The following is a 26,109-nucleotide window of genomic DNA, read 5'->3' as shown; positions in this document are numbered from 1 at the left end:
CTTCATATAAGGAGTAGTTCCAGTCAGGCTTTATCAATAGACTGCTGGGGGAAGTAGTGGAAATCAGACAGTACTTCCAACAAGGAGGTTGTTTCCTTGTCAGTTAACAGAAAATAAAGCACTGATTTTATTTATTAGCCCTGCTTCTAGCCACAGGCAGCTGTTTTTGGCAAAAGAAAACTCTAAAAACTTACTGTGCGCTATTGGCCCAACACAAAAGGCCTTTTGCGGTTGTGCGTAAAATCGACGGGGTACCCCTGCAGACCCCTCTGCGTCTACGCCGGACCCTACGCCGTAGCCTGATGTGCACCTCTCGAAAAATGTAACTACATCGCAGCGGCGCATGTCGCTCGACTGTTGCTTGGTAGCGTTGCATTTCCCCCCCGACTCATTTCCTGGTTCTCCTTCTCCATAAACAACATGAAATCAAGGAGGGGGTTAACTTTTCTTGCTACAGATTTCCCACCGTGGTCAGAAAACACAGGGGAGACACTTTGTTTCTCTCACTATGACTCTAGAGTCGGTACTCGCTCCGAAGCTAAACGTTGTCACTCTCTCACTTCTCCTTCGCTCTATCACCCACTCCCCCCACACACACACACACACACACACACGCAGGCTCGACGCATACACCAGCGCACATGTATAAACATCAGGCCACTTACGTAGGCTACAGCGAAAGCTCTGCGTGGAGCCTCCACAGAACTGTAAAACAGGCTTAACGACATACAATGCTAGCAACTAGCTGGTGGTCATAGAGGAGAATTTAGCCCATAAAAACCCAGATATTTTCCTAAGGAGTTGGGGGAGCCCAAAAATATAAGTATAAATAGGCACCTTTTTGCTGACTTTTAAGATCATAACGTGTTGTGTTTTTAAGCTTGTTCTGCTGCCCCAGAGTGGTAAAAAATGCTGCTTTAATGTAACTTATAATGGCAGTAGACCCCTGGCAATATTTGCTCATATTTAGAGCAAGATATTATTTAGCAACAGTTTTTCTCTACAGTTGCTTGGAAAGATTGTTTACTTTAATAATAACCTATACTGTAACCTGTATGGCTCACTTTTCCAGCTAGATCTCTGCTTAGTGCCAAACCTTTTAATCCTCACAGTGGTGTTTGCTCAGTGGTAAAATGGCCTTAAGGTGCACACTCATATTTCCCCTTTAAAGTTTTGCTAAAGGGAATGCAAGTTGTCTTTATAAAGTGCTGATGACTGACCTACAAAGACTTTCCCAAAATGGTACAAAACCTTGAAATCATAACTCTTATTAATAAAGGCCCACCTCATCTTTGTCCCGAAGCGGGGAGGTTTTGGCAGGCAGAGTGAAATTAACATTTTGTCAATTTCCATCATCACATCCCCACTGTCTCCCAGATCGAATAGGTCCATCTGCAGCCTGGCTTAAAATTATTGAGTCAGCTAAATCTGACACAAGTTCACTATAACCAGGGGTGAAAAGGAAAATTTGGTTGGCAATGGCATTTGAAACAAGCAATGTATTTTGATACAGTATTGGCCCTCTTTCTGCAGGACTCTGCCAGGTTATTCCACTCTTCTTTGCTATTTATCGCTCTCCTTATAATATTTCTTTGTTATGACTTTACTTGTACTTGACATATATCTGGCGAAAAAGAACACAAAATGGCAAACATCACCGACAGATATTAGATTGTCTGTACCCTGTAGAGATGTTTCTCAGCTTTGCTCCTGACAGATGAACAGCAGCCGAAAATCTTTTGACCTTGGTGCGCCTGAAGGACTGTCCCAGCTCTCTTGATTTTGCCCAACAGGCAGGTGCTGGACTGCTCAGAGGCCTCAAGCAGCTGTATGCGATGGCTTGGAAAGGTGTGACCTTCAGACAAGTGCAGGTAACGGCAGGCTTGTGGGATGTGGATGCTTGGAGGTGGGCTGCCTGGCTGGTCAACACTTAAATAGACACCCGCGATTCTCTCTTCATGCCATCTCATTCTCTCTTTTTAGGTTCAGTGGAGAGTGATTGCAGGGGAAGAGGGAGAATGGCAGGAATGGGGGACAAAGGGGACCAGCAAAGATCAGAGACACAGGGGATGTAGGGAGCAGCAAGAGAGATGGGAAAAAGAAAATCTGGGAGATAATCTGAGCTAGCAAATAAAAGAGAAGAGGTTTCTAAAAGGTGGTATGAGAGGAAGGTTTGGGAGTCACAGTGGCCCAGTCATGGTGACCATAGGGACAGCTGTGTTTTAACAGGAAACAAGAGTGGCTTTATTCTCACTGTTATGTTACCACTACAGTGGATTGCTTACACAGGGGATGAAGTTAGGTGTGTGATGCAGTGCTTCCCTTTGATAGAAGAAGTGTAGGTTAGCGTTTCACAATGACTGGATGATTCAGGGCTTTAATGTGCTGTCTCATTATGAATCATCACATTTATTTTCACAATCAGTTTCCTTTTTTTTTATCTTCTGTTTGCAAGTCAGCCTTGAAAACTGTCTTGCTATTAACCTCAAACTCCTGAGAACAAATGGGAACAATAATAAGATGTAAAAATCACCTAATTTAACACAATTTGTGTATGCACCTGCCTTAACATTTGAGTTCCTCAGCACTGTGCTATTCAAACCCACAGAGAAGGAGAGCATGGTGACGGCTTTGTAAGCTTTCTGACGTGCTGATATGCTTTCCAGCGCAAACGTAATTACGGCCTGACAACAGGCAGAGGCCCTCACAAAAGCCCGATAATCAGAAGCTGGTGATCGGAGCATGCAGCTCATGACCAGGAGAGGCAGTGACGCTGAAAAGTAATTAAAGTCACCCACAGAGTGGAGCCATGCAAACTGAACTCCCAGCGTGCTGCAACACCCCTTCTTGACTTCTTGCTGTTCTATTATTCTTGCTCTCCTTTTTTCCCCTCATTTTTGTTTCATTCTCTCACATCCTGCTACTGCATTTCTTTCTGACCCCTCCCTCCCAACCCTCGGCTATCATCCCATAAACTCCTGTCTTGCTTTTCTATCCATCTGTCCATCATTCCTCCAGCCTTTGAGTGTTTTTTCTCCTCTCCATCCATCACCCACTGACTCATGAATGCAGCAGCTACCTGTTATGTGCGAAAGCAGTGAATAAATGGACCACAGCAGCCCTCAACCCTGTGCCACACACATATGCTCGTTCCAAAGTTAAATCGATTTTACCTGAAGCTTTTATTTTACAGTGCACTTTTGTGAGTCATTATGGTGCCACTTTTAAAGGCCATGTAGCTCAAATTACTTAAGGTAAACACTTTTAGGTCTGTGTGTTGGTTCTTTGAGTCTGCATACATGTGTATTATATCTATAATGTATTGCCTCATGTACATCTTCTCAGATGTCTCAGATGTGTGACCAACGTTTCTACTAAAGCAAGCGGTGTCTATCTAATATTACTTGCCGTGTGTGCTGCAGAGTGCAAGCTTATCTCCAGCTAAGCCTTTGTGCTATGCAAAGGAGTGAAAGATTACCCCCTTTCACTGTTCCCCTGTTCATAACCTCCTGGCTCAACCGTGGGGAGCTCAGAGTAAATGGAGAGAAAGGGAGGAGGCCATTGTGCAACTATGTAGATTGGTGATTTAATCCCTTTTAATGTTTGACACAGTTTGGGTACTTTACACGGACTAGTGTCTATGCGTGTACTGTAACTAATGACAATTAATGAATTAAACTAATGTTTAAGAGGTAAGTGCTCACAATTTCTCCCACTCAGAGACAAGCTAACCAGCCAATGAACAGAGACGTGACATGGTGATGAGCCAATAGAATGGGCATCAGTAGCAAATGAAATGAGATTGTAGACAGCATGTCAGGGGTGATTAATCCCTCCCCTGAGGATCAATGAAATTCAGTTAAATTACATGCAGCATGCTTTTCATATTGTCAAAAGTACAAGCACATGAAACACAGAATGATGTGGGCAATGGTGGAAGAAGTATTATTTGCCTAAGTTATAGTTAGAATACAATTTAAACCTGGTGAACATAGTGGAGTATTTGACAAAAGACACAGATATAGTAGTCTATCCGTGCGTTCATGGACATCGGAAAAACGTTTTTCCGAGTGAAAACGTCACCATTCACGTAACGTCCTGTGGGAATCAGAGGTGGGAAACTCGGCCTGGATTTTGATACCCGAGTTTCCCAGTTGGTGACACGTTGTTGACAACTGACGTTTGATGGAGGCGACTTTGGTTCACTGAACATATTTTAATGACAATAAACTGTTTATTGTGGACAAATGCCTCTGCCAAGAAACATACACAGACATAATATGTTTCAAATTATTCATGAATAGGCCCATGTATAAAAAAAAAACACATTATCCGTGTCCTTTCCTGTTCGTTGTCCTGCAGATAACACAAACAAACACCTGGCGATGTGCTGTTTGGATGCTCGCATAAGAAAACAGCAGAAAATCTTTTGTTATTGTGGCCTCCATGTTTTCACACACCTGATGCTCTCGGCTACGGCCAACCGTTGGTGGCAGTCATGCAAAAAGTTGTTATGCCAAACGCCAATATAACAGAAGAAGAAGAACACGCATCCCGACCATGTGAACGCTGCCAGTCGGAAAAACAACGTAACCAGGGCGGTGCCTGTTATTCCGAGGTGGCATGAACGCAGGGTGTATCTTCTACGTTCCACTTTCGGTATTGCTCCAGTGCCGCAGGAAATTCCGCCGGATGCATGTCTTTACGGCGATGTCCGTTTTCTTCCGCTTTCTCTGTGTTGGAATTTTAAACTCTGGTGGATTTATAAGGACTATGGTTTACTGCTCCTTAGATCTCTGGTAAATTGATACAACTAGATCTGTCTCTTATTAAATGTTCTCTTACTGTAGAAAGTCGTTTTTGTGTAGCCAACGTACTTTTTGGGGGGTATTTTTAAATAATAGGTAATTTTACTTGTCCTCAAGTATTGTACTACGCCACATTTCAAGTCGCATCCGTTACAGAGTGAAAACAAAAGGCACATGAAAAAGTCCTGATAAATTATGTGAGAAACAGGAAGGTGATAAATCAGCTGAGGTGTGTCTGCGGCCGCAGGAGGGTAGAGCAACAGAGTATAGACACTCACTGATTGGCGTCATAATGGGTTATGGTTAGCCTTATGGCAGCAGCATTCTTAAAAAAAAGGTTGCACCACCCGGCGAGTACGCTAAGTGACTCAAATCAAACTCACCTAAGATGTTTGCGTCATCAACAGGTGCAGGCTAGGTCTGGGTAATTGCTAAATGCTAATAGTGCATCATCATGGCCTGTCTATGGAGAGCCTGTTCACTCCCTATCTCACTCCCTATTAAGCCCATTGTACCAACCCGGAATTTTGCCGAGAGTGGAAGTTCTCCCCTTATTAGACATTCTCTGGCATCATCCAGTGGTGACTTCCGCGTTCATTGGGGAACTTTTACCTTTAGTGAGGTGTGTGAGGACTTTTTGCTGTTTGTGACAATGTCCGATGTGACTGCAGCGCCTCATTCAGCTCAAAGTGTTTGGAAATATTATTATGAACCCAGAGCAGATTGAGGAATGACGTTCAGACAGGTGAGTACAATGACAATCAAATGAATGTTGCAACTCACTGTACAGATGAGAGCATCAGCAACCAAGTTGCCTTGTGTGTGCGCAACGGGGTGTGTACAAACTGTGCATCTTTCCTTATGCTGGGATGTGTGTGTTTTGCTGTGATATGTGGCTGCAGGCGCTGTGGAGTCTATATTGTTTACATATCTGTTTGGCTGCTTTGGTGATGTTTTATTGAGCTGTTACTTCTATCAAGTGTAATATTGTTTCATTTATGTGGCATAATGATGATTGTTGCACCCGCTGTGGTGCGTTCAATTTTGTTGAATTGTTTTTTTGTCTATTTAGGTTAATTCTAGTGAGGCTACACTGAGGAAGGTGGTTATATATTTGTAATTGTTAATCAGTTGTATGTAGGCTACTACAGGCTTTAAAGTGCCTTCTATAAAAATTTATTGTTGGTTTGGACAGGGGTCATATGACCCCTGTCCAAACCAACAATAAATTTTGCTATGTTGCTGATTGTTTCACCAGTGGGCACGTTGACATTTAAAGGTGCAGTAGGTAAGACTTATAAAACTAACTTTGTCATATTTGCTGAAACTGACCCTATGTTTGAGTAGAACTACATAAAGCAGGTCATTTAAAAAAAAAAAAAAAATCTGGCTCCTCTGGCATCACTTACAGCTTGTAGTGCGATTTGCAAATATCCACAGCTCCCTGTTCAGATGCACCAATCATGGCCAGGGGGTGGGTGTCTAAAGGCCGTTTTATAGTTGTGCGTAGAATCGATGGCGTACCCCCGCAGACCCCTCTGCAGACAACAATATTCCCCATTAAAATGTAGTATAATAGAAGTATAAACTGAAATATTAGCCATAGTAGTAGCACTTAAATGTAAATGTAATGCCCATTCCACCACTGTTAAATGCACAGAAAGTGGCATATTATACAAGCAGGGCAAGGGTTAATGCTGCTGAACTGATCTGTGTATTTTCGTACAATGGGGCCTATGTACTCAACATCTTATCCACGGGCTTGAAGTGAGCAGCAAGTTGGCTGATGGGCATCATTTTTAGAGAATAAGAATCATTACAAAGCTCTCAGTGGCATGTAAGACCACAAGGGCTGCAGCCGTCAGCCACTGTATACTCTTTAGACGTTCATTTTCGGCATGGCCCTTTGTGGCAGAGCAAATCCCTTTACACTGTGCTCTTTGTTTAATTTTGAGCTAATCTCTTGCCCCATTTTCTCTTTGCCATCAGTAAGGAAAAGTGCTGATTTATCATTTAAGAGGAGGTTAGGAATTAAGCAGCTTATATGTACTGTATATCCTATACACCCACACTTAATAATACACGTAATACAATAATACAGGTCTTCCTGACTGGTTTAGTATTTACAGTTCTCAGTGCACAGTGCTATAGGCCAATATCCAAACTTCCATTCATGTCAAAAATCGTAGAAAAAGTTGTAGCAGAGCAACTCACCCTTTTCCTAGAGAATCACGAGTTGTTTGACAAATTCCAGTCTGGCTGTGCTACGGGAACCGGACTACTTAAAGTTTCTAGTGATATTATGATGTCAGCTGACTCTAAAGAATATACAGTTTTGGTCCTATTGGACCAGCTATGTCCTTGGAGCACCACTCTAAACAGTTAGTTTGAAACTTTTTCTTCCAACTGAGGAATTTTTCCATATTAAGAACACTAGTGTCAAAGGGTGAGTTGGAGATGATCATTCATGCATTCATTTCCTCTCGTGTTAGATTACTGTAACAGTCTTTTTACCTGTTTGAGTAAGAAGGAGCTTTACCTTCTCCAGGCTGTTCAGAATTCTGCTGCAAGGCTTTTAACTCCCATTTAAAAAAAATTAAATAAAAAAAGAGCACACATCACACCTGTTTCAGCATCACTTTACTGGTTACCTGTCCAGTAGTCCAGAGGTCATTAGGTCAGAGGCTATTAGTGGTTCCCCGCACTCATTTTAAAGGTCCAATATGTAATATTTGTACTGTAATAAATCCAAAAATGACACCAATGCCTCATCAGATATTAAGGAAACATGTTAAACTGAAATACTATCTTTTCTGACAACAATGCTAATTTCAGTATTTTTCTTTTTGAAATTTACATTCCGTGACGGAATTTATGTTTATGTTTTGATCTGTGTGTTGTTATCGACGGCCCAGTTTGACAGCCAGGCTGGATTGCCAGATATATACCTGTAAACACGTAAACCCAGCGCGCTACAGCTGTAACGGTAGTACAGCCATGAAAGCAGCAAACAAACGAACAGGATCAACAGAGATAGATTCTACCCGACCTAAAAAAAAGAAAACAGCATTTTTCTAACAGTTGCGTGACCAGAGACGTAACAACCCCCTGGTAAATATTGGAGATGTATTTGAAAGATGGAGACAGCTTAGAGCCCAAAAGGGCGCAGAATTGGCTTATTTCCTCCTGAATCGGTAAGCATTAGCTTCAGGCTAATTTATCACAGCTACTAGGGGCATTTTTTGTCATTTCAACATTTGTGTACTCACATTGAATTATATAGCTAGAGTACCGGAGTTGGTTACTTGCAAAAACAATTGAGACAGTAAAGTGATCCCGACTGGTCCTGGCTAACGCTGCCTTGCTAACCCTGCTTACTGCTAACGTTACCGGGGGACCAGGCAAGCCCATGGCTGTTTACAGCATGTAGCCACAACGGTGAGTTATTTTAAGCCACGAGAGGGGGGCTGTAAATCGGAAAGAGAGAACTGTGAGTTTGCAGTGTGTTTAGCGATTGTTGCCGTAATTCTAAGCCAATGAAGTGTGTTCCGTCGGCAAGGTAGTGGTATATTTAGCGTTTCGTATTGTAATTCTAAGCCGAGGAAGTGTGCCTGACTGGCGTGTGGAGAGGACGGTGAGGTTGTTGTGTTTTTAGCGGTTCATACTGTAATTTTAAACCGAAAAAGTGTGTCTGTCAGTTGGTTACAGAGCCCCGAATGAGCACGGGCTTTTATGACTGTCAATATAGCCAGAATCTAACGTGTACGCTGTGCTGTGGAGTAATGTCTGGCTATGTGAGACTAGCATCTAACGTTAGCTACTCTGCTGTGCTGTGAAGTAATGTCTGGCTATGTGAGAAAAGCATCTAGCAACATTGTTGTGAATGCTGCGGTCTCAGCCTGGCAACCTCCGTGAACTTCGAGTCTGGGCAGGAGGGGGCGGGGGAAACGACTCTCCAGTATTTTGAATTTGTACTGCAGTAACTATTTTAACCGCTAGCTGCCAGTATTACACACAATATTACATATTGCACCTTTAAAACTAGAGGGGATCGATCAATCCAAGCAGTGGCTCCTAGGCTGTGGGATGTCTTGCCTCCCTCTACGTTGTGTGAATTCTGTCGAATCTTTTAAAAAGCAATTGAAGACTCTGCTATTCAAGCAGGCTTTTAGTTAGTCGAGGGTTTTTTATGGTTGTTATGTTTTCTATTTGTATTTCAATTTTCTTGTATTTTAATTTGTTCTATTGTATCTCATTTTATTGTATCTCATTTTATTGTTGTTATTCACAGATTTTTTTAAATCTGTGAAAGGTGCTATACAAATAAACTTTACTTACTTACAGTTTTCATATTTTGGAAGATCTTTTTACCTTTTATACAATAAATAATCAACTAATAGCTGGGCCAAATTACAATTCATACCATGGATGATCTATAGGAGGAAACTAAAGTCAGGTATTTGGTAGGTTGACACAGTGCCTTTTTAAACAAAGCAGCCCTGAAAGCACAAGATACCTTTCGGCCCTTGAAGCATGAGTGACATGCAAGAGAGGGTGTTTTTGAGTGACAACACTCCACAGGATGACAGCAGAGTACTGCTTAAATTTCAATATTTCCCAGGAGGCAAAAATCCAACTGTGCTCGAGGAGAGAACTAGAACATTTTATTTTTGCCTTGTTGTTTTCTGTCTTGATTTCAGTCTTTATTAAACCAAAATAATAAAATGTAATATTGTAACACCACATAAGACACACACCACCATCCCTTTTGAAAAGTAGGTAAATATGGGAGGCATGACATCCCAACTGTAAGCTGTAAGTTGTGATCTTGGTGTTTCCCACGGGGAGTTTGGATACTTTTGCTTCCAGGTTTCTCTCAAAGCCAAAAGATTTAGTCCGATCAGAGTGTGTGAGATTGTCTATTTGTGCTAGTCTTGTGATGGTTTGCGGCGTCTTTTTGATGCGTCCTTGCCCTCCGCAGAGTGCATGCTGGAATTAGCTTGACCCTCTCATGACTTTGACCAGAATATTCAGAATTGGCACTAGAAGTACAGAATGTCTGAATAATACATTCAGATTATTCCGAACTGTCTGTCAGTATAATCTTATGAATGACACAAAGCTTTCAGAGAGCGCTGTGGTACACTCCATTGGGCCCATTAGCCGCAATCGGTGATGTCAGTGTTAACACTGCAGCCCCAGTGCACAAAGTCCGTGGCGGAATAACACCTTTCTAAGAAAATGGCAGCGAAACATACAGGGGAACTCGTGGATGAAGTGACATGCAGCCTATCTCCTGTGTTACTGCAGCTATTGGAGACAAATGGGTATAATGATGAGCTCATGTGGGATATAGAACACATGCTGCATGTTTGGCACTTAAAATCGATCACTTCTCTTTGTTTGGTCTCTTTTACCTGCATAAAAGACATCAATTTTAATCAAGCTCAATAACCACTGTCCTTTGATATCTAATACATTAGGAATGATAGATGAAGGTTGATTAAATAAGAATATCATATTATTGTGGAGAATATGATTTAACATTTGTGGGCACAATTTATATTTGTCCCCTTCAGTCAAATCTCAAAGAACATTAATAAGGATCCCTCAGTGTGTGTGAGGAGAGGAGCTGCTGATAAAATACCCTGACACGAAAGTGTAAATTAAAATTGTATAATACATGTATAATCATCCTTGACTTACACTACACGTTTTTGTGCAGCAGTGGAATGCTTTTAGGCACTGCTGAGAATTTTCGGTGTTAAAACACATTTTTTAAAAGAGCTATACAGGTGTTTTTATACTGATTGTCTGATCTGGCGACATCTTTTATTTTTTAAGATACATTTTTTTTTGGCATTTTTAGGCCTTTATTTTCCTAGGACAGATGAAGACATGAAAGGGGAGAGAGAGGGGGAATGACATGCAGCAAAGGGCCGCAGGTCGGAGTCGAACCCGCGGCCGCTCTACCAACTGAGCCAACCCGGCCACACAATCTGGCGACATCTTTAACCGTCTCAGTCCAGGCCAGGAAGGGCTGATTGGTTCCACAGACAGATGGATGCTTTTACAACCAAACAATTTTGGTCTGATGCCGTTTAAACCCCATAAAGCCCAAATCTGAGGTTGTATCATGTTGTTCGCCTCAAATAAAAACATGGGTGGGAATGCATTATTATGGGACTGTCTATTGTTTAGTTAACAATGACAGCTAAATGGTTTATGATGATGAAAACCTCAGTGATCAGATGTTCTTTAGTTATGCAGATTTCATCAGAAGCGTTGTTCCTATACAGTAACCCGTACATGTTAATCTATGAAAAAGGACAAAAATACATCATTTTTTATTTCATTTCTTGCCTTCGGCACTGTGATTAATCCCATACCATCAAGTCCTCTAATCCACCTGTTCCTCCTGTGAAAGAGGATAGTTCAAAGATGAAGAAAAACCTGGCCAGGTGCTTGAAAACACTGCCATCCCTTGGACTTTTGTTGTCATGACATGGTCATCATATACTGAACAGTCTATAGTCAAGAGGCTGATAGGAGGAGTTCCCTCAAGAGTTAATATTCCATAAAACACAGAATAAAGTAAGATTAAGCATCGTTTGTTTGTCCTATTATGTCTCTTGTATTTCCAGGTAGGAATTAGGGCGTGTCGTCATACACCAGTCAGAGAAGTCATGATAAACAAACCGTGTAAACCAGGCCACCCATGTCATCAGCATATTTTAATGTCTTGACATTGTTTTTCTGTTTCACTTAATGTGTCTGAGTAAAAATAACGATGATAACACAGAACCCTTAGGGGCCACTTTGCTTGAAACACTGAATACTCCCACTTATTGCCAATGGAGACTCATGCTGTCAGAGAAAGATGAAAGATTATACTATTCCATCTTTTTTACTATGGCAGCAACTAAGAATTGTTTTCACTGATGATTAATTTGCTAATTATTTTCTTGTTTAAAGGTACCCTGTGGAGTTTTTGACCACTAGTAGTGCTACAAAGCAATGTATGTGTAGGCCCCTATTTTAATTGTCCTTGTGTGCACAAACACGAGCATGTGAGTGCCACAATACACATTCCTGCTAAACAGGAATTTAAACAATACAGGTTTCAAAACTTTTAAGACATTTGGCTTTGTTTTATAAAGAAGGAAATGCATTCAACATATGTTAGACCTCAAGGATTCACAGAATGTGTTTTAGTAACACTGAATGTAAAAATAACTTTTGTTTGTTTACAAGAAAACTCCACAGGGTACCTTTATTCAGTTCATTGGTCCACATGTTAAACACCCAAAACTGAAAGATATTTAATTCACAATGATATAAAGAATATAAAAATATTAGATATTTTAAAAAGCTTGATTTTAGCACAGAGAAAGAATTGTCATCATTTTGATAATATCTGTTGCACTTTCTAAAAAAGGCATACTTTATAAATGTTTTTTTTAACTAATGGCTTTATTAAAGGTACTCTAAGCGATGTCATGCGTTTTTTAGGCTACAACATTTTTTGTCACCTACAGCAAACATCTCCTCACTATCCGCGAGCTGCCGGTCCCCTAAACACACTGTAAAAAAACGCGGTCTCTGTAGACAGCCTAGGGTCCACAAACGCAAAACAAAGTGGTCCAACCTGGACCATGCAAACATAACACAAACCGTGTTCCAGTGTTCAGTCATTAACGGACAAGAAGGATTTGTGGGAGGGGGGTTAGTGCGCTGAAGCACAGAAGGGAGGGAATGGGATGAGGAGGAGGAGGAGGGAGGAGCGAGCTAGTCTTTGTTTTGTTTGAAAATACTTTGAATGTCAACAAGAAGTAATGTCACCCAACTTCGCTTAGAGCACCTTTAATAGCCATCTAAAAGTAATTATTAGTGATTTTTATATAAGTAATAAACAATTGATGAGAACAACCCCCCCTCCCCCACCCCCAAAACCCTTTTTACTGGGAAAAACAATGGAAGAAACCTCAGGACGAGCAACAGAGCAGGCCTGTTACAGTATTGTACCCTACATAGACACATGTATTTCAGAACAACAGGTTATCTGCCACAAAGCTGCAGTTTACCATTCCTCCACGAGATGGCAGCAGTCATCATAACTTGACATTATTAAAATGAATTCCAGGAATGCTTTTGTGATTTAAGATGACAGTTGAAAATACCAACCCTATTAGAAGCAGCCAGACTCCTCGCTGGACTATCATCAACACAATAGCTCACGTTCATTCAGGGATTTGTATTATGAAATATATGAGGTCAAAGAGTCATTTAAACAGAGGAGGCTGTTTCCATTGCATCAGTGGAGCGCTGGCCTGTGCCAAAGAGTTCCAAAAAGAAGCACAATACTTAACGTCATCTGAGAGTGGAGACTGAAGCAGGTGTCAAATCTCAGATCTGCTTCTTCACTTCCTTGTGTGGCTTATGTGTGAAAAACAGGATAGGGTGATACCTATGCAACGCCCTTTTCCTGTAAGGGTCACATGGGAAGTCAAAAACAACCCATAGTATCCCATTTACCCATTTCATCTGAAAAGTTTCAATTGCTCAATAACATATATTGATATATGCGTGACTGTAGAATTACTGTTTTTAAGAAAATCTGCCTTAAAATAGCTTCAAACATACCCTGAAATACCAGCAAATACTTTTCTTTGTAATTTCTATGTCATCAAATGAGGTCATGGAGGATTAAGGCAATATCTGATGACGCTCTGGTGTGCTTTCACCCAACAAGGAAGTTTGAAGTCTGTTATTTAAAGGTTTATGTGTTTGGGAAACTTTAATGGTCTCTGATCAGGAAGGAAGGATAACGTTTATACTTGTGGCCAAAGGACATGATGAGATCACACAGACACACAATGGAGAACACCTAACTTAATTTTACTCCTCACCACAAAACACGTCTGCTAACCTAACCCTCTACAGATTTACAACCATTTATTAACCTCTTTACAACTTTTCCGCATAAATGTCTAAAAACGACTTTTATGTATGTATGTGTATATATGTGTGTGTGTGTGTGTGTGTGTGTGTGTGTGTGTATATGTGTGTGTGTTTTTTATATGTATGTGTGTGTGTTTTTTATATGTATGCGTGTGTTTTTTATATGTATGTGTGTGTATGTATGTTATATATTTTGTTGTTATGTACTTACCTTATCCCAAATTTTTCCATCAATGTCCAAACACAGAGAACTCTGTAATTTTATTTAGGGACCGGGTCCGTGTGATTTGGCATTGGAAAATATGAGAGTTGGATGAGAAGACTGATACTGCGCTTACATTTGACTCTGACGTGTTAGGCAATCGCAGCTTCCCTACAGCTGAGACACACCAGCTACCCTGTTGATGCCTGATCTTACTCTTGTGCTCACACACCCCCACACACACACACACACACACACACACACACACACACACACACACACACACACACACACACACACACACACACACATGCAGGCAGGTATGTGCATTAATGCGCGCACACAATGCTTACGCAAGCCCCGGCCAGCCATGCCTAGGGTAGTCATAACACACAGATGGTGGAGACATGCCAAGCTCTTATAGGTCAAACAGTGATTCATTGGCAAAAGTGGATTAGATAGAAAAGAATATATGTATTTGAGTTTAAATAGTGCTGCTGTTGAGTGTTTGATGAGTTCCACCGGTTGGCGGTGAAGCTGAGGAAAAAAGAGTGAGTGCCATATATGCACCCCCTTGTGTGTTCCAGGAAAAGACACTGACCCACTATTGACATTTGTGTGTTTGAAGAGTTAAATGTTACATTACGCAAAGGTCAGAGAAGAGTAAACGGTTAGATGCAAAGAGGGAGAGAGAGTAAAAATGTTCCCCTTTTCAAGGAGGAAATTGAAAGTGCTGAGGAAAAATGAGAAAATGTATTGTTGTCTCTCACAGTTATGAAGAGCTGCGTGGAGAGAACTCTGGCGGGAAAACCCTCTAGGCGTGCAGTCGAACTATGTAATGTGCAGGTGGTTGCGTGTGTCTGTGTGTGTGTGTGCGTGTGTGTGTGTGTGTGTGTGTGTGTGTGTGTGTGTGTGTGTGTGTGTGTGTGTGTGTGTGTGTGTGTGTGTGTGACAAGCAGCAGTAATGATAAAAACAAGCCATGTGAATATGAAAAAATGTGATCTTTATTCAACATCTCCACACATATTTCAAATATACATATTTACATCTTTTGTACAATGAATATATCTCATGTGTAACCTGTCTGGACCAGTAACAGCCTCTAGGTTGTGTCACAAATATGTAATTCACAGTGCAATATGAAGTTTCTGCACCCGTGTCAGTTTACTCTACGTGTCACTTGAATGTGTGACTCACTACATGTAAAATCATAAATCTTTTTAAATTACTTTTCTGTGAGGAACAATTCAGATTGTCACAGGTCTGTTCCCATCTCTCGAGCAGATGAGAGAAAAATAATTCAAGAACTGGAATAGAGGTTTTATTAGTCAAATGCTTGACCCAAATATTTAATGCACAGTGTTTCTCAGATATGGCAGATTTAGTACCATCGTCAAAATGATTGTGCCACAATGAAATAGCTGGCTGCAGATCTTCAGTAGCCTGTAAGGATAATCCACACTAGTGCTGCGTCCGCCTGTCACAGTCCAAGATAAAACCTATTTTAGAGCGTGGTACATCTTGTCACTAACTATGAAGACTAGTCTCCATGGCTCCACAGCTTTTAATGGCAAAAAATAAAAGGAAGGGGAAAAAAAGTACCATTTAAAGAGGTGAAACAGTCAGGACAGATTCTTCCAGCCAAGGTCAGGACCATTCTCTACAGACGCGCTCAAGTGATGAGTCATCATCAGACAACCAACATCAAATATCGCCTGACTGCGACTGATTCAGAGCCATTCAGTTTATGAAACGCAGTGATACGGGCACAGCACTCGACACAGCTCAGCTTTGTCAAAGAAACGCAGCTTGACAACATTTTCCAACAGAAATGAACATAACTGGTTCCACTGGAAAAAATTCATTTTTCTGTAACAAGTTTTCTTTCTGACTTGATGGTTCCTTAACTGGATATTTGACACATTTCTTAAAAATTACAAATATCGTTGGATTGAGTGATAACTCTGCTCATATTGCGTCAGGAGGAAGTACCATTTGATTTCTATTTGTGTATTTTTTATTTTTTCCACTAAAATCCTACTGTAGCATGCCTTTATGCGTATGATTTATCCAACCATCTCAGTTACTGCAAAGGCATGTGACCAAGTCTTTAAAACCAGAGTTCCTTTCAGCATTTCATTTTAAACCAGAAGCATTAGTGTTAGGTTTAGCTTTGGCTAATTGCACACACAGCGTTTCAGAAGAGCCGGACAGATAATGTAGATCATAGTCAACCTTTTTTCATGATATATTCAGGTTTGAGCATGTTTTTTAAAAGGTTAAATGCTTTAGTTTTAACTGTTACAAATAAGAAAGTTACTGAGACTCCTTTCTTTCTCCGTTAGCCATTTACAAAAACTTAGGCCAGTGCCACTGCTTATTTGTGTGTGTGTGTGTGTGTGTGTGTGTGTGTGTGTGTGTGTGTGTGTGTGTGTGTGTGTGTGTGTGTGTGTGTGTTTGTGTTTGTGTTTGTGTTTGTTTGTGTGTGTGTGTGTGTGTGAGACAAACTATCCACACTTTTCTGTGAGTTTTACACAGTAACACCCCGCCTTTCTCAACCTTCTGTGCATGGTGTGAGATTTGTAAATGCTCTCCATTTGCTTAAACGAATGGAGAGCAAAGCATGTAGCATTGGCAGTGAGACACCTTGGTAGCGTCCCCTGCTGAGTGTGACAATCAGTCCCCTGCTAAGCATCTTTCTCACTCTACGACACTGCCTGCTGCGAGACGTTAAGCTTGTGCTTGGCCTTCTTTGAGCCGGATCGGTGAGTCAGCCGGCGGAGCCTCCAGCGTGGTCCGAGAGAGGAACAACCTCAAGTCTCCTCGCCTCCCGTTCAGGATTCATCTAATGCTTTCTGAAGCCTTGTGAGTCCGGGCTCAGAGCAACCATTGGTGACAACTGTTTGCCATTGGTTACTTCTCTGTGATAGAGATCATTTTGTTAACATAATCTGGCAAATAATCTGGAGTCCTTGTGATTTCTTTTAGCACCACATACTTTCAAAAACATACATATAAAAACACAATGCGTGATCATTGTGAACAATGCCCTTAGCAAGTAACACACATACGACAACAAAATACAGTACAGTAAGTTTTTGTAGAAAGCTTGAGGGTGTATGTACACTCGACAGTACACAAATGGGTTTCTAAAAAGTGCCAATGTAAAAAAAAAACAACAATGGATCCCTCATAGCAATCTCTGTTTTGGTCCCTCAGCCAGACTCAGCTGAATCAAGTTCGTCAGCAGAACAGATCATCATCCTCTTCCACGTCAAAGGATGGCACCATCTGTTCTGCCGAGCTCACTTCCTGTTCACCCAGCGCCACTTCCTGCGACGACGGCGGCTGGTGGAACCACGGGTGAGCGAGCAGCTCATTCGCCGTGAGTCTCTCCCAGGGTTCTTTCCTCAGCAGGCTCTGGAGCAGACACTTGGCCCTGGGCGACAAGCCCTCTGGCAAACAGCACTGGCCTCTGCGGATTTTGGAAAACAGCGTGGCCGGGTCTGGGTCGTGGAAGGGGTAGCGGCCAACCAGCATAGTGTACAGCATGACCCCCAGGCTCCACATGTCGGCCATCTTGCCAGAGTAAGGCGCAGAGCCGCTGAGGATCTCTGGGCTGACGTAGGCGGGGCAGCCGTGGGTGTCTGACATGGAGTCGTTGCTTGGGTCTTCTAGGACGCGACAGTCCTCGAGGCTTTCTAGTCTCACCTGTGTCCTGTGAAGACAAAGTCAAAATAAGGTCAGGACTTTCTAAAGGACCTTTTAAGAGCTTTGACAATACTGACAAATGTTTTGTTTGCTGGATGTTTACTTCCAGCAGCTACTGTATTCCTCAAAACATTCAAGAATCCCCTTTCTTTACAAGAACGGCAAGTACTAGCAATGACATCATCTGTTATCCCGTACACATTGTGGTGAAACCTAAGAACTTAATGTTCACCCCCCACATCAAAATCCAAATCCATCTGCATTTCACAAGCAGAATAACATATATATAGTCAAATTATGTCCTTGGAGTTCCGATATACAACAATATTTAAAGCAAAAGTCATTAGTTCTAGTACACCACTGAGTGTGCATGTGTGAGGGTCTATTTCTAACAGTAGCTTTGTTTAACACTGTCAAACATTTCAAGGATCTGTTAAATATAAGTCACTGATTGCATCATGGAAAAAAACAAAACACACACACACACCAATGAGTCCTGTTTGAGAAGCTGAGCTGCTTAAGCAAATTTCCATTGACTTCCTGGCACACATGTTCACATAAACATACATAAATATACTCCATATAATAATACTTCTATAATAACTCCAGCACCTTCCCCTCCTACACACACACACACACACACACACACACACACACACACACACACACACACACACACACACACACACACACACACACACACACACACACACACACACACACACACACAGAGCTATATTTAGCTGGGGTAGATATGTTTAGTCCAGCACCAGAGCAACTTTTTAGATTGTGAAAGTTTATTTGTACTAGACCGCTAAAACACTCTTGCAAAATAATTGATGGGAAAATTGAGTGATACATTTCTACAGCAGCAGATGTGCTGTGTTTTTAATTAAACAAAAAAAATTCTTCTAGCTTTTCAATATTTGCTCCCAAGAATAACGCGGCGATGGAGGTTTTATCAAGTCAAACGGCCACATAAAGTGTGCCACTTTATCTGACATTCAGAGGGGTTGACTCTGTGAGGAACTTCAGAAATAGTCAGCCAGAGAGAGGATGAAAATAGTGACAGCCAGAAGGACCAAGATAGAAGGCAACTGATATTTAAACACCAAGATAGTGGAGGAGATATGTCAGGAAAGGAGAACGAGAGATGGAGACAGGAAAGGAAACAGAACAGAGAGAGTTAGAGGGGTGGAGAGAGTGAGTCATCCTTCTGTTGAGAGTCCATATCTTCTCTCTCTCTCTCTCTCTCTCTCTCTCTCTCTCTCTCTCTCTCCGCAGCTATCTGCACCTGGGTTCCACACTCGCTGCGCCAGCCATCCCATAATTACCCTCAAATGGCTGTTGCCACATCAGTGACGCACGGGAAGGCTGGCCCGGCAGTGAAGCTCTGCATGCTTCACATTGCTAGTCACCTTCCCTAAACGTGTGTGTGTGTGTGTGTGTGTGTGTGGCATTTGTCAAATTGTTGTGACTCTCTCTGTCTCTAGCTTGAGTGCTGCATTGTTGGCTGGGACATTGCGTCACAGCGCGATTGTTGGGGTTTGAAAGATGCCTGATTGTGGATTTGGAAGAGCGTATGCCGAGATAAATGAGGTCATGCAGAATCACAACATTTCAAGGAGACTTACTACTACTTGTTGATCAGTCTGTCTGTGATTTGATAGAGGCAGCAATCTTAGGGTGTACAAAAGCCAAATTCCACGCTACCAGCGAAATCTGCAGCTTTGTTTTTACATCACAGTAAGATCATTTGTAGTGGCACTGCAGTATGTCACCAGCCAAAGCAAAAAGAGAAGTTAAAAAGAATATGTCATCCCACAACTCCAGGGTCAAGCGGGTCTTGTGGGTCTACCAGCATCAATGTTGCACTATGGTCACCCATCTAACAAAATACTGAATTCCAGGCAAAAAAGGCATTTGAGCTTGCTCTGAATGTGTAATCAGCACCCATACAAACATGTTTGGACACACACACATACACACACTCACAAAGAAAAGAAAATCAGCTATGCAGCCCCCCTCCTCTCCCCCTCTGCACATATACACTGTGACTCATCACTCTGCAGCCGTATAGCTATCAGAGGGACACAACCAACTTCAACTTCTCTCGCTGGCTGTCTGCTCTCATTCATCCAGTGTGACCCTGCAAACCCGGAGGTCATGGCTGGAGAATGTTACTGTTGAAAAGTCTCCATGAAAAAGGGCCTTTGGAAGGCTGGGTTGGGGGGGGGTTGTGCCGCATCAGCGGGTGCTTACAGGAAAGCGAGTGACGCAAGGGCAAAGAGGCAACAAATAGTTTTGTAAGCTGTGTGTGTGTGTGTGTGTGTGTGTGTGTGTGTGTGTGTGTGTGTGCGTGTGCGCGCACGCACGCACGCACGCACGCACGCACGCACACACACACACACACATCCTTCATGCATGGATAAAAGTGTATTTGAATGAATCCTTGTTGGAAGCATCAGTTATGCTGCAGCATAGTTATGATGTAATTTATCAATAAATAATGAGGAATAAATATATTCGAAAATATAGACCACAGAAGGAGATGATTGTCTCATTCACCGGCCTCGTCTAGCAGCTCGGCCAAACTACCACCCACTACATTCACACATGCATGCGCGCACGCACACACAGGCATGCAAAACAAACACACGAGCATACAAAGAGACACATCGAGAGTGAGAAAGGGAGACAGACAGAGAGGGCGAAAATCTGGGAAGCTATGCAGTCTGCCTCCACAAGTACAGAACTCCTACTCTATCAGCGCCCACATGGATATCTGCACACATGGCCTGTGTGTATCAGCTGCTGCCACGTTTGCTCTGTGCCTTCACTGGCACATCCCACTACCCTGCATGTTTTAAAGTCTGAGAGCATCCAAATAAAGTTTACTGATACTAATAGAGCTGGACAAAACTGGGAAGAAGGAACGGGATGCTGAACAGGTGGATGGTAAAAACAACATGAGAACGTTGTCACCCACTGCGTGACAATATTTTAAATCTGTTTCCTTGAAAGAACTGTAAGGAATGTGATTGTCTCACCTTTTCTCATCAGCGAAGACAAACTTTCGCAGTTTAAGGTCACCCAGCACGATGCCAGCCTGGTGGCAGTGTGCCACAGCCAGAGCCACCTGACGGAAGAGGCTGCAGGCATGCTCCTCATCCAGCCTGCGGCAGCTCTTCACTAGGGTGTGCATGTCCCCAAAATCCTTGTTCAGGAACACGTAGGCTTTGCATTCACCAAGGATGATGTCCCTTATGCCGGCCACATTTCTGTGGGCTGGTAGGATGCCGTAGGCTCTGATCTTTTCCTGGTACACCCCCATATCAAAGACCTGCGAGAGAGAGAGGGGAGGCACAGAGAGGCAGGATGGGAATTAGAAAGATAGTGAGGAAGGGAGAGTGTGAGGGGGAGGAGGCAATGGGTCAGTGTGTTCCTAATGATCATCTGAGGAAACAAGCATGCAAATTTGGCAGCGAGTTAAATGGAAGGCGTAGGATATGCTTTGATTCCAGCTCAATACGCTGCTTTTGCTTTTAGCATGACAAATGAATCATCAAAGCATATAGCGATTAACTTCATTAATCAACAAAGCCAAACGCCTGCAGGTCTATCACGCAAAATAAACACATCGATCTGGGACAGTGGAGGGCCCTATCCTCATCAAAGCAGATCCTTGTTATCATGGAAGTCTTTTCACTGCCTCACATGTTTGCATTTTGTGTGTGTCATGAGGTGGCGTATTGCAGTGACGTGTATGCAAATGAGCCGATTTGACAGACACACAGGATAGGTGGATTTCCATAGGTAGGCTGTATTATCACAACACAGCATAGGTTTAAGGGGTTGACTGGTCTTTCGTGTATTTGCAAACCGATTTCAAATAATCATATTCGGGATTTACAAATCATGAAGTAACACTGTTGTTACGCAAAGTGTGACACAGTTCGCGTGAGAATGACATTTGGTGAAAAAAGTCTGCTAAATACTGATGACATGTCAGACGGGCTATTGAGCAACGCGATGTCTTGAAACACCATTCATTCAAAGAAATTGCACAATGTCGGGATTGCGCATACCTTGCACAGCAGCTCATCGCCACTGTTGGTGTTCATCGCGCTGTGCACGCTCTCCCGGTCCGCCAGAGGTAGAAGCAGAAACGGTCCTATACTGGATGGCCCCTGGTGGGTCGCCGGGACAGGGCTTGAGACTGGACTGACCGGGGAGCCGGGAGAGGTGGCGAGGAGTCCCTGTGTGTCCCCCGCCTCGGCGCTCAGCCTGGCGCATTTGGCTGGCGGCTGATCGTCTGAGTCCAGCCGCTTGTGCGCGACTCTCCCGGTGCGGATGCATTGTGCCGGACTGCTCCACTGCAAGTTCATCCTGATAAACCGATTCACCATGAAAGCAAAAACGAGACCCCGACTGGTTTTAGGATGTGTCCTTAAAATAAACTACAAACGGTGCGATGCATTTCTCCGTGTGAGATTCATTATAGTTGCGATATAAATTAAACTTCAGCGCATTTCAGTGACGGTAATAATCCAAACCCACGTCGTTTTTGGATAGTGAATGCCCGTGGCTCTGAGGTCTGTGTACTTTTGGTGAGAAAATCCCGATCCCTCAGAGTCCAGACTGAGAGAGAGAGAGAGAGAGATAGAGAAAAAGAGAGACAAAGAGAGAAAGAGAGACCGCCTCACACTCAGAGAAGCAGAGAGTGAGTGTGCTCCGGTGATGTTGAGCTCAGAGCTCAAACACTCCGCCCGACCAGTCCAGCCTCCTGGTGACACAACCATTGAGCAATCCTGTAACAGCACCGGCTCTGCTGTATTACCTTTCACAGAAGACTACATAAGCATATGGCGCAAACATTCATGTAACCTTTTTTCCTTGTATGTTGTGGTGTCATGAATCTCGGAATTCCTGTTCTGAGATTTTGCTGATATTGAAAAAAAAAAAAAAAAAACGACCATGTGAGAGGAATGAAGAAAGCATCTGCTAGTTATTATGGCTGCCTCGTCAAGCATGCATGTTTTAGACAATAATTAACAATCTTTAAAACTCTTTCTCTGACTCAGTTGTTCCTTATATTGTTCAGCTCTTATTACCATTTATTACCAGTTGCAACAATCTCCCCACAGACCTCCTGTATGTCACCTGAGCTGTTTGCTCTCCAAATGTTAGGCCTCAAGTGTGAACTAGCCTGTACAATGCTCCAGTGTATGAGCCTTAACTCTACCTTTAACATCACCATGATATTTTCCCATGCTGGGCTTGTTTGTTATGTGGATATGACTCACCCCTATAAAGCCTTAGTGGTGCTGGGCTATAAGCATTCACATAAAATATGCCAGCGCAGCGCGGCTCCGTAAACAACATCATAGCAGCTGGGCTACCAGAGACAGAACTACTTACAAACAAGCAAGCAAGCAAGCCAATACTGTGCAATCAGTGTGAAAATTATGCAATATTCTCGAAAAAAGTATAATCAGTGAACTATGGACTGTTATTTAAGAATGTGAGAACCAGAAATTAAAGGATGATTGAAAAACATTTCTGTGATGAGGAGTGCTGAGGTAATTACAAATGTGCATGTGTGTTTGTTGGGGTGTGTGCACACACGCGTGACCATGTGTGTTGCGCAAGAGTTCTCTTTTTCCACTGCTTTATGTCGCACAAGCACAGTGGCTGCAGTAGAGGCTTACTGAGCGTTCACTAAACACAGAGCACCAGCTGCCCTGTGTATGTGTGTGTGAGCACTCCTGCTAAACAGAAGCATGCCGTTCCAAACCATTTCTTTCCACATTTCCAACACAGTTCCTTCCATTAAGAGGTCACACACTTAACTTAAGGTCACAGCAGTTTGGCTCAGCTTGACTAAAAAAGGTCATGTGAACCTGTCTCTGCAGGCTGTCCAAACATGGATGAGCTGCAGATTCCATAGGAATGATGGCTGTTATTTTTAGGCCTTACATTCTTTCTTTGTGCAGTGGTCGTCCTATGAAAAAGGTGACTCACCAACTGATTGATGCATGCGTGCGTCTCTGTGAGCAAGTGTGTTTGTCATGCAGTCGAACAGGCACGGGAACAGGTTTCCTCTCTCTCTGCGGTCTCTCGCTCCCTTTTTTAAAAAAGTTCAAAAAGCAGGATGAGCAGCCACAGTGGGAAAGGGCGGCAGAGCTGTGGAAGGCCCAAAGGTTTATTGTTATGTGACAATAGTCCGGACCTGGTGGTGCGTCAGTGCATCAATGTTATGATGCATGTTTGTTGCTTGTTTATGTGTGGCACAGTGTTTAGGTATACACTGGAAAAACTGAGGTATTGCGTTGGCTGTGATAAACACAGTGTGTGTTTACGTGTGTGTGTGTGTGTGTGTGTGTGTGTGTGTGTGTGTGTGTGTGTGTGTGTGTGTGTGTGATATGACGATGATTTGTTCCAGCGTAACTCAGAGTTTACGTTGTAAACATTACACGAGGTCACACCATACTACATGTGTAGGCTGTACATTGCTCTTATGCAAGATAGTTTATGTTGCTGGACTGCAGGTTGTAGTATTATATAGATGGTCAGCGTGTGTGTGTGTGTGTGTGTGCGCGCGCAGTGTAGGAGTGTGTCTGCGTCCACATGCAAATGAGCTGGAAGAGAAAACAGTATTCAGGGCATGCTCTCCCTTGTTATAATTAGTGGAGTCACTCACCACCAGCAGCGCTAAAGAGAAACTGGGAATTGATCTGCTTTGAGAATAGTTCAATCTGATCTGGCTGACAGCCAGCCATCACTGTGAATTATTTTTCATTTGAGCTGCTCTGAGCAGAGCTGGAGACTTGAGACTCGAACTTGAGTCAGACGTAGGCTACAGTTAGTTCTTTTAAAGGGTAACTACGTTTTTTTTTTTCTCTAACCTGGACCATATTCTCCTATGTTTTTGTGTAAGAGTGACTGATAGGACCAACAATCTTTGAAATTGGTCCAGTATTGAGCGTGAACGCTGTAGCCGGCAGCCACAGACCGGGCTCTAATGTAACCCTATGGGGCAAATGTGCATTGTCAATTTGGTTCACTAAAAGTGCTTTATTTTGCCACTGAAAAGGCTCATATTATTATTCCAAGTGTCTGACAACATTATGGAAAGGATCCCCACAGAGAGAGGTCTTTTTAAAACATATTTAAGACCCACCAGACATCTAAAAAAATAAATAAATAAGAATACTTTTAGCATGTATATAGCCAACATATTTTCACATGTAAATTGGTAAACTATGTGTTTATTTCAACCAAAACTAGAGTTGTGATGGTTGGATAAGTGGAAAGATGACCCAAAATAGCTTTTCATAGTTTTATTTTGTTTCTGTCGACTTTGAATGAAGTGTATTTTACGATGCTAAAATTACTTTGTTTACATGGAGTCTGGTGGCTTTAGCGAACGCAATTTTGTGGATGTTTTTATGTTTAAAAAATGATATTACTCTTAACAGAAAGGTTGACCTCCTTAGAAATCCTTTACATAATGTTTTCAGACACTTCGAATATTAATCTGAGCCTGTCAATGGAAAAACAAGCACTTTTGTGAACGTAAGTACAAGCTGCACAATTAACTTACATTGTAGCTTGTTTTGCCTTTGACTGCAGCGATCTTGCTTAATACTGGACCAATGTCAAAGATCGTTGTTCCGTTCAGTCACTTAGACACAAAACAATGGAAAATAGCGTTGAAAAAAACAGTAGTTACCCTTTAAATGATGAGTAGCCTGTTTTGCTCATACACCTGTCTTTCTGGTGTGGGTATTGGATAATGGTGATAAATAGATGCCTTTTATGATGAACATTTTCCACAAAAAAATATACTGCCCTTTTTGGTTTGTTGACACTTTTTTCACCTACTCTGAGAAAACCGTTGTCAGAAATTCCAGATATTTCCAACTCGGAATTACAACCATGAGGCTTTTCGTCTCGGCTGCTCATAAGTACAGTCTAAATAATATGACATGAACACAGCATCAGCCATGGCAGTGTGACTGTTCACACAACTATACTATACATTGGCAGAAAGTGCTGCTACAGTGCCGTTACAGTCATTCCCCAGCTGCAATGACGGTGCAGAGACGCCCAAGAGCACTGATGTGGAAGACCTGGAAATGCTGACCAATCAGGACAGACTTGGCTTTTTTGGGAGGGGGGCTTAAAGAGACAGGTGCTAAAACGGAGGGTTTCAGACACTGTGAATAGAGGGTGTTTTTTTGTTGTTGTTTTTTTAACATTAAAGCATTAAACATGCTCTAGTAGAAACCCAAAATTCAAGTATGAAACTGAAAATACGAATGTCTCCTTTAACTCAATGTTTATTCATAGCTGTTGTTGTTGATTGTTGTTTAATCATTCTTGTTGAATCATATTGATTAATAATTCTCCTGAAGATATGC

General features: G+C 42.3%; 1 protein-coding gene across 1 annotated transcript; it reads right to left on the bottom strand.

The window, feature by feature from the left end:
• Positions 1-14,954: 14,954 nt before the first annotated feature.
• On the bottom strand, positions 14,955-22,462 carry trib1 (tribbles pseudokinase 1). Its single transcript, XM_039820555.1, has 3 exons — positions 21,772-22,462; positions 20,734-21,026; positions 14,955-17,690 (listed from the first exon to the last, which is right to left on the bottom strand). The coding sequence occupies exons 1-3, from the start codon at positions 22,090-22,092 to the stop codon at positions 17,216-17,218; spliced, it is 1,089 nt and encodes a 362-aa protein (XP_039676489.1). The 5' UTR covers positions 22,093-22,462; the 3' UTR covers positions 14,955-17,215.
• Between the last annotated feature and the right edge of the window lie 3,647 nt (positions 22,463-26,109).

The sequence above is a fragment of the Perca fluviatilis genome, chromosome 13 (assembly GCF_010015445.1).
Source record: "Perca fluviatilis chromosome 13, GENO_Pfluv_1.0, whole genome shotgun sequence".
Taxonomy (NCBI): domain Eukaryota; kingdom Metazoa; phylum Chordata; class Actinopteri; order Perciformes; family Percidae; genus Perca; species Perca fluviatilis.
Note: the sequence above shows the minus strand (reverse complement) of the source record. Positions and strands in the feature narration are given on the sequence as shown.

What these genes read in the sequence shown, in the direction of transcription:
- trib1 (XM_039820555.1), bottom strand. Translation starts at nt 22,092, where the DNA reads ATGGTGAATCGGTTTATCAGGATGAACTTGCAGTGGAGCAGTCCGGCA. An exon ending in GCGATGAGCTGCTGTGCAAG is followed by an intron (nt 21,027 to 21,771) that starts GTATGCGCAATC and finishes TCTCTCTCGCAG; the next exon opens with GTCTTTGATATGGGGGTGTA. An exon ending in GTCTTCGCTGATGAGAAAAG is followed by an intron (nt 17,691 to 20,733) that starts GTGAGACAATCA and finishes TTGTCTTCACAG; the next exon opens with GACACAGGTGAGACTAGAAA.